This window comes from Apostichopus japonicus, chromosome 21 (assembly GCF_037975245.1).
Source record: "Apostichopus japonicus isolate 1M-3 chromosome 21, ASM3797524v1, whole genome shotgun sequence".
In the NCBI taxonomy this organism is placed as follows: Eukaryota; Metazoa; Echinodermata; class Holothuroidea; order Aspidochirotida; family Stichopodidae; genus Apostichopus; species Apostichopus japonicus.
The window spans coordinates 17,304,927-17,314,557 of NC_092581.1; the positions used below are offsets into that span (position 1 = coordinate 17,304,927).

The 9,631-nt window shown below is 37.6% G+C and overlaps 1 protein-coding gene across 1 annotated transcript in view; it reads right to left on the minus strand.

The window, feature by feature from the left end:
- LOC139963044 (connector enhancer of kinase suppressor of ras 2-like) overlaps positions 1-5,970 on the minus strand; it is a 38,569-nt gene extending 32,599 nt beyond the window's left edge. Inside the window, exons 1-2 of the mRNA XM_071963505.1 lie at positions 5,764-5,970; positions 117-280 (exon numbers count right to left, since the gene is read on the minus strand). Coding sequence (XP_071819606.1) covers positions 117-280; positions 5,764-5,821 — 222 coding nt within the window. The 5' untranslated portion in view covers positions 5,822-5,970. The remainder of the gene's footprint in view (positions 1-116; positions 281-5,763) is intronic.
- Between the last annotated feature and the right edge of the window lie 3,661 nt (positions 5,971-9,631).

The window sequence follows — 9,631 nt, forward strand, 5'->3', positions numbered from 1 at the left end:
TTTATGATTTAATACCCATCTCCGAACCCTCTCCCCACCCCCCACCCCCACCATACCACACCACACCACTACACATGCCAAATCCTTTTTGCTTCACCATCTGCAGAATCACTCACCAGGTGAATCAGATGTTGGGTTGCATCTTTAAGGAGCTGTTGGTGTCCCACTTTTCTCAATGTTAATTTATCGAGGTACTCCGATGTAATGTTGATGAGCTGGAGACCAGTGATGTTCTGACCAATGAACTTTGACTCATACTGATGAAGACAATCATCGAGCCCTGGAGATGAAGACAAAAACAGGAACAAACTTTACAATGAAGATCGCTCAAACAAAGCTCTAATAAACAATATCTTATGCCGTTTTGTGAACATAGTGAACATTAACATAGTGAACAGTAATGATGTTTCACTAGGATGCCAGTTAACACAGGACTGATTTTTAAATTTAACCTTCACTTTTGGAAGGAGGTTTGATCTCGTTGTCCTGACCTGTGGGCAATTTGTTTGGTACTGCAACTTTGCAGATTATTTAATTACCATACAATCTATGTTATAACCAAGATCAGAACACCCCTTTATATTTACATATTCACACCTTTTATGGACAATATTTGTCAACTCAGCTCTATTACATTCAAACCCTAGAAGAATTATGTGCTGTTACCATAGTTACAAGCAAAAGAGCATGTATAGAACTACATAGTACTTCATCATGCAATGTACTGTAGTGTGTGCCACACAAAGGACAAGAACATGACTATAGTACCAGTGTTTTCATTTCTACACAAAACATTCTGTTACAGCTGTACAGTAGCTGTATCACATTCAAAAACTAGAAGAAATTAATGCCGTTACCATAGTTACGAGCAAGAGAGCATGTATAGAACTATGTAGTACTTCATCATGCAATGTACTGTAGTGTGTGCCACACAAAGGACAAGAACATGACTATAGTACCAGTGTTTTCATTTCTACACAAAACATTCTGTTACAGCTGTACAGTAGCTGTATCACATTCAAACCCTGGAAGAAATTAATGCCGTTACCATAGTTACGAGCAAGAGAGCATGTGTAGAACTACAAAGTACTTCATCATGCAATGTACTGTAGTGTGTGCCACACAAAGGACAAGAACATGACTATACTGTAGTACCATTGTTTTCATTTCTACACAAAACATTCTGTTACAGCTGTACAGTAGCTGTATCACATTCAAACCCTATAATGAAATTAATGCTGTTACCATAGTTACAAGCAAGAGAGCATGTGTAGAACTACATAGTACTTCATCATGCAATGTACTGTAGTGTGTGCCACACAAAGGACAAGAACATGACTATAGTACAGGTGTTTTCATTTCTACACAAAACATTCTGTTACAGCTGTACAGTAGCTGTATCACATTCAAAAACTAGAAGAAATTAATGCCGTTACCATAGTTACAAGCAAGAGAGCATGTATAGAACTATGTAGTACTTCATCATGCAATGTACTGTAGTGTGTGCCACACAAAGGACAAGAACATGACTATAGTACCAGTGTTTTCATTTCTACACAAAACATTATGTTACAGCTGTACAGTAGCTGTATCACATTCAAACCCTAGAAGAAATTAATGCCGTTACCATAGTTACAAGCAAGAGAGCATGTATAGAACTATGTAGTACTTCATCATGCAATGTACTGTAATATGTGCCACACAAAGGACAAGAACATGACTATAGTACTAGTTAGTATTTTCCTTCCTACACAAAACATGTCTTTAGCTGTACAGTAGCTCCATGTAATAACACTGTTGTACCATACTTGGAAGAGGAAATACAATAGAATGCAATGGAAGAACTTTCTTCATTGTAGTACATGAGGTCATAGCATATTCATTGGAATAAATGAGGTCATATCAAGACAAAAAAAATAAACATGGGGTGTGTTAGTTTCAGGATATCATAGGAAAGGGATGTAAGAGCTAGCATATATCCTAAATGGTAGGACTCATATATACAGCATATACTGTATATATAGAGAGGGAGAGAGTCAATAGGACAATGTTATGAATGCAACTGCAGTATATGTGTCATCAAGTTTATACTGACTTATAAAAGACACATAAAAAATATAATTAAAGTATATAAAACTTAACTTTAACAGAAGGATATATTGTCTAATAGAATTCAAAGCTGACAATAAGCTCTAATGGGTGAAAGCAAAACAGCTGTGGGATATTTGATCACCGCATAATGACACCCTGTCAAACATTCACTTAGGCATTACAGCATACATACAAATACTGTATGACTGTTACTATGTCTCCAGCATTCTCTTTATTGTGTCACTCACAAATACTTGATCTTAAAATACCTTTGTGGATTACAGTACTGATGTCAGTTTACACAACACTAGTCATAGTGTACACAGTTACAGATTATATATTCCACAGGCTAGTACCTGTATTCTAATACTGTTAAGCCAATAAGTAACCACAAAAGGTGTTACAATCAGATAAATGGATTAATGTTCTGCTAAAAATACAACAAACTTGTCAGAAATTTCCAGACACTTGTACTGTATAAAGTGTAATATCACAACTACATGAGGCAATGTTACAAATATATATAACTATTGAGTATTGTGCAATGTATATCACTGCACTGTATACAGGCTTCACTGGTTGGCCTACTTGGTCAGACTTTAGAAGTCAATATGTTTATAAATGTTGCAGACTTAATCAATCGTTCACATACATACGAGCCTCAGCTTAATCATCAACTAGTGTTCAATTCAAGGTACCCTGCGCTATTGGTTTCATTCTCACTAAATAAATGCAATCAATTTGAATCTTTCAATAGAGGGATACATCTAAGAAATAAAAGCTGTATCAGACGTTCCTAATGTTAACTCCAACAATGAATGTTACTAAATGTGCACATATAGGCAAGTATGAATGATGTAAATCATCCTAGCTTTAGAAGAAGCTGACTTCAGGCTTGAAACTTGAGCTATTCAAGGTTTTCATAGTTTCTGAGTATATATTTTCTTTTAATTCTTTATTACCAAGCCAATTGTAAATCCAATCTGAACACAGAGAATGTGAGATGCTAGATAGACTGTTATAAACTGTGCCTATACAACCTTCCATGGTGTGCTTATCAGAAATTCTATAACAACATTCTGAAAAAAAAGTCTGTGTCATTACAGACTTGAATCTCCTCTTCCATGTCACCAAAGTATATTCCCATTGTCCATAAAAAACTAGAGAAACATACTCCTTTGGGTTTGCCTTTCTCAGCTCCTTTGTCCCTTCTCTCCTAAGCTTTGAAAACTTTGAAACAGTATGAACATGGTTGTGACATCACAGATTGCCTTTGTCAAGACTGACCAAATAATTTCAAGGGCCAGCTCTATCACTGGGTCCACCCCCTACCCCTCCAATCCCCCCCCCCCCACGAAGCTACCGTAAGTCAAGCAAGGTTAAATTTTTAAACAGAATGAGAAGAATTTTTTATGTTTGAAGTCGGGACTCACCTTAGTTATTTACTTCTTATCTGTGAATAAGTCAACTTTTGGCATAAAGAGGAGATCGAAACAATAAGATTTTTAATAAGTATAAGGAATTTGCCTTTTGGAGTGGATTAATTCTTGTTTGGAATAATTTGACACCTCATTTCAACAATTATAAGTTTGGCAATTAGACATCTGTACAGTGAATCTATGCGGTGATCCACCTACTGTAGGTTGGCAGATGCAATGTGAATCTATGACATCACAACCATGTTTCTACCAGTTTACTTTCAAATGTCACCTTCTGTTAACACATGTGTTATTCATGAGTAAGTACTGCTTTCCATATTTTTCATCATAATGTTTGTCACATGTTCCAAACAAGTTTGTAATATTGACTAAGGACAGTGATAATTGTACATGTAGACACAGCCAAAACAAAGTGTATTCAATTGCATTCATCAGAAATGTTTACATTGAACAACAGTGTTACAATTCTTGTAAACTATCATCTGATGATTTTTGGACAATTCCATTTTTTTTATCTCTGCTTGCAGAGATATCTGTATCCAAAAATATTGGTACAGAGCATTTAATTTCCTGTGAAAACTACTAAACTAAATGTCCAAACGGTTCCAATCAATTATATGTTATGTGCACACAACTTGTTGTTATTTCACGGACTAGGTACATAACTCCGTAGAAGAAAGGACATTGCAAGATATGGCAGCACTGGGTGTAGAACATCATGGGAAGAGTTGAGAGAGGCTCGGTTAAAGGTACAAGCCTAAATAAGAAGCAGGTATTATAATAAGATGTTGTGACAACTTTGGGAAAAGAGGAGTATGGAGACATATGTTAATTTGCAGTTTGATGACATTTATTCCATGTTTAAGCTGCCAAATTATAAGTTGTATTTTTTCCTCTGTTCCATAACATAATTGTACCATTATATATCTATATCTATAATATTCTGACAAAATTGGATATTCCTCAATTTAGAAAATGAGGTATAGGATTATAAGCTCTTAGGCTTTGACTAACCCCATTAGTGAGTTACAGCTAGATACCATTTAATCTACTGCAGAAAATTGTGTCTTTCTCAATTTCAATGTTATATCATACTGTATTCAACAAAACTTAAATGTGTCTTTGCATAATTTCATATCATTTTGGTATACCAAAATGATATGAAATTATGCAAAGACGCATTGGATCTCCTTTATAACGGTCAGATCTGATGTAAAAATTCAAGAGGTGGTCTACAGTATAAATGTGTTGAGTAATAGTTTAATTAGTAATTATTAATACTGATAAGTCACGATACAATATATACCAGGGTTGTCCAACCTTTTGCAGAGGAGTGCCGCATGGAATGATTATGATGAAGGAGGGGGCCGCATGAACCCTACGCTCGATTTTTCGATTTTTGCCCGAAGCCCAAGGCAAAAAGATATGAGCACTGCGCGCGGAGCGCACTGATTTATTTTCCTTCCTGATAAAACATGAATAAAGTCCAGCCGCCCCCCCCCCCCCTCCGCTGAGAGAGTGTCACACAAACTGACCTGTATGCAGTTTTTTTGGACCCAGAAGGTTCGAATGATTGATTATATAGCTTAAAATTGTTATCAATAAATCTGCTCACTAACATTTCGCACCGTAGAGCATCTCTGGCGGGCCGGACGCAACCATGCGGCGGGCCGGACTGTGGCCCGCGGGCCGTAGGTTGGACAACCCTGATATAGGCTATACCATTATTCACCAAAGTTGTATGATATGATTAGATTGCAAGGAGTATAGTAAAGCATGCAATCAGGCTTCAAGGAAAGCAAATCTAACTAAATATACTACTAGATTAATTACATCGACCTATATATTGGCCTTCAAAGGCCTAATCAGTCACAACGCCCAGTTTTGATAATGACTCTGATAATGAAGTAAATCGTCTGTAATTGATGGAGGGCAAATGACTGAATCAACTGACTTCTGAATCAAAGACATATTATCTCAGCCAAGACAAGGAGGAGGGTGCAGGATGCAGCCCAAGGAAATCTGGCATAAAAACTATTGTAAGCTCCTAAGTTAGAATATGTCGAAGTGTAGTTTGATAACAGTTTGAACATGGCATTGATGTGAATGGTAAAGACCGGATAAAGCCTACTGTTAGATTTGTCTTAATCAGTAACACTACCATTACATCCGCATCACGATCTTGTTCAAGGTGCAGACACACAGAACTTACTCGTAACGTTCAAACACATACCTTTTAACCACTCCACAACTTCCCTTGAGGACCAAGCAGGAATATTGATGAACTCCATCGGAGAAATGATGAATATATCATTAGAAGTCAAATTGAACCATTTCGTTATGAACGATGGAACTTCTTTTCGTATATTTAGAGGCCAACATAAGCGAATATTTTCAATCTTCACCTACAATGTAATTTTTACCATGCCATTAATACAAGTCGATTTTAGGTTAGATTGTTTTGCTGAAAATGCTAGAGACAAAATAAAATAAAACTGTTAGCAAACTGCTTATACACTAGGAGAGCCTGTGGAGGAGAATGTGTAAAAGTAAGTTGGCCCATGGAGGTAAAATGGTTGGCCTGACGTTTCGATCCTAGCAGGATCTTCTTCAATGGCTTAAAGGCAAGTAACAGTAACAGACAGGCGCGTAGCCAAGGGGGGGGGGCGAAGGGGGCAGCCGCCCCCTCCCCCCTTGAGCATTTTTTTTTAATGTTTTTATGATATCGCTAGTAATTTCAAAAGAGAAAATGCTAAGATGCAACTTACAAGGCTTGGGAAGTGCCATTTCCAGCGATCTGGGAGGCATTTTCAGCCAAACTTTTCTTGTACGCTTCGCGCCAACACGGTGGCGCTACGCTTAGATAGTTTGCATTGCCGAATCTACGGCTCTTAGTTTGCCTACATTTTCGCCCCTCCCTTGGCAAATTCCTGGCTACGCGCCTGGTAACAGAAGGGACAAAGCCACGCACAGAATACAGACAGGTTAATGAGCATGGTGAACACAAAGAGAAAGAGAAAGAGAAAAGTATTAACAAGTTGTAAGCATTTTTTTAAGTTGAAGAAAGATATAAACATAAACGTTTTTTTATATATTTTTTTTATTGAAATAAACAATGATGAGAAGGTTTGAAATCAATTTGAAAAGTCAAAAGACTATTATTACCGCTAAGTTGTATTCTTAATGCAGAGCTGCTTCTGCAGGTTAAACCAGAATGCAAAACTTTACTGAGGTTTGATCATTGATGGATGACTTCATCTTCATCGTAACTGGATTATTAAGTAGCCAATGTTATCCTTGTAAGATATCATGAAAAAGTTGTGTTTATATAAATTCTGCAGATGCTGGTGACCCTTGATGCCTTTGACCTTAACAAAAATGAGTACATTTATACTCAAAGTGACGCCTATTAATGGAAGGAGGAAATTTGTCAATGTTACATTTCCTTAGCTGTGGTGGCCGGTCACAATGTTTTCAAATTTAGTTTGAGCCAGTTGACGTCAAAAGACTTTCAGAAATGAATTTCTCCGAATTGCGCCGCTACATATTCTGAAGTTCAGTGACCATTTCCCGGTTATTAGCTCGAATTACTATAGGGTGTATACGAACCGCCCGTATTCAGAAAAATGACCTCAAATGACCTTCAAATTTATAAAATAACATCGCATGTATGTAAACCAGGGAGTTGTTTCCATAACAACTCCCTGTGTAAACTAAACCCACAAAATCACTGACTAAATTTCAGCCAAATCGAATGACCAATGACGCAAATTGCAGTCATTCAAGCACGTTGGCAAAATTTCGGCAGAATCGCATGATCGCTATACCGCAGCTGAAAACATTCAGCTAGAGCTAAAACAACATTTGTTATAGTCTTTGATATGATAACGGAATATCGATTCACCAAATTAAGTCGGAACATATCAGTTTAAATGTACATCTATATATCGATTCTCGGCCTTTTTGGCAGTAAGATCATGTGTAGTATCTGTTCCCAGGCTTTCGAGGGGAATGGTGATAGACACCCGACGATGATCACACAGTCACAGTCCCGATGCAAGAGGACTGGGTAACGTTGAGAGCGGATCAGTCGTTCGGTAGTTTGGTTTTCGTGCCCAGGTTCTATCCTGAGTGACTTTTCTTAAAAAAAAGTATCTATATCAACTTCTCGGCCCTCTGGCTAATATCATGTGTAGTATATGTCAAGGGCGTAGGAACCGGGGGGCTGGGGGCGCCAGCCCCCCCCCCCCGGTGAAAAATGTGGAGGGGCGGAAGTATCATTCCGCCTCCCCGCTTCGCAAGTCAGAAAACCCCTTTTTCATTTCCAAATGAGAAAAAAATCTCATTTGGAGCACCAAATTGCATCTAAGGCCAGGTGAAAATGCAAAATTATATACAAAATGGAGTGGGTGGGTTGAAGTGTGCTATATTGCACCAAATTGCATCTGAGGCCACCTGGAAATGCAAAAAAAAATCACACCCCCTCCCCTTAGACCCCTCCCCCAGGCCGGCCATCAGTCTTCAACCCCCCACTCAAAAGTACCTTCCTACGCCACTGGTATATGTATGATGATGGGGTTGAGAGTGGATCAGTTTAAGGTAGTCTGTATAGGCCCCAAATTATAGCATGCATGCTATAATTGCTAGAAGTTTTCAAAAAGTACTTTCCTGGAGGTCTTTACTCTCCAAATTGTTATCGGACATTATAAATGAACACACAAGATGTTTGAATGTCCCAGTGAGGTAAATTTCCTCCAGGGTGATAATAAAAATAGTTGAAGAATTTTGACCAAAGGTGACCATATTTAAAAATCTGTCATATTTGGGGACAAAACAGCATACCTAGAGTATCTACACCAACTCCTATAGCTATATATATATGATTATTTACAATATAAGTACAGTACATGTGTAAATATAGATTTCATAATTCCAGGGGCATCACTAATGATCCACAATTTGTGAACTGGGGGTGGGGGGGGGACATGTGGGATGAGGGAGTCGGCAGTTTGCCCCACAAATCTCTGTTTAGCCCAATAAAAATTCTTAAATATACCAAAACCCATACTCCTAACACAAGCGTCATGGATCATGGCTAACACGGTACTATAAACAAATGGACAATCCAGTCATCCATTTATAATACATTGAAATTTCGAATTCTCGGTTGAAGTTTTACAAACAAACATCAGATTTTAGCATAAAATATCAACATTATGATCTGAAATTTCAAATTTTGAAGTAAAGAATTGAAATTTGGAAATTTTGACATAATCATAGCATTTTAATAGTGAAGCGTCAAATTTGTTGAGATGGGATCTTTGATAATTTTACATAATATATATTATTGCAACATTTCTAAGATAAAAACTATCGTAAATTTTGAAATAAAGCAACGAAATTTGAAATAAAGCGTCAGAATTCGGGTTAAAATAAACTTTTCGAAATTTAAATTTAAAATTTACAACACAAAATGATTGAGATAAAATGCCATTTTTCGAGATGCTATATAAAAAATTTGTGATAAAACTAACGTCGAAGTTTGGAGATACTTTGCTTGTGTGTATATCAAAACAACAAAATTATGGGTCAGAAGTGCGGAACAAGTAAACCTAGTTACGGAATCAATGGAGGCTTTGAGGGGAAAAAGCTAGTACACCGAAAAAGGTTTATTTTATGTGTCTAAAGGATATTAATGAAATCATACACAATTTTCAATATCACAACCGTCCACGTGCAACCATTCTATTAATTGTGTGTCTCCTGAGTGAAGAAGTCATTACGAATATTTCAAATCAAGGGCGTAGGAACCGGGGGGGGCTGGGGGCGCCAGCCCCCCCAGTGAAAAATGTGGAGGGGCGGAAGTATCATTCCGCCCCCCCGGTTCGCAAGTCAGAAAACCCCTTTTTCATTTCCAAATGAGAAAAAAATCTCATTTGGAGCACCAAATTGCATCTTAGGCCAGGTGAAAATACAAAATTAAGTTTACAAAATGGAGTGGGTGTTGAAGTGTGCTATATTGCACCAAATTGCATCTGAGGCCACCTGGAAATGCAAAAATTCCAAAGGGGAGGGGGACACCCCCTCCTCTTAGACCCCTC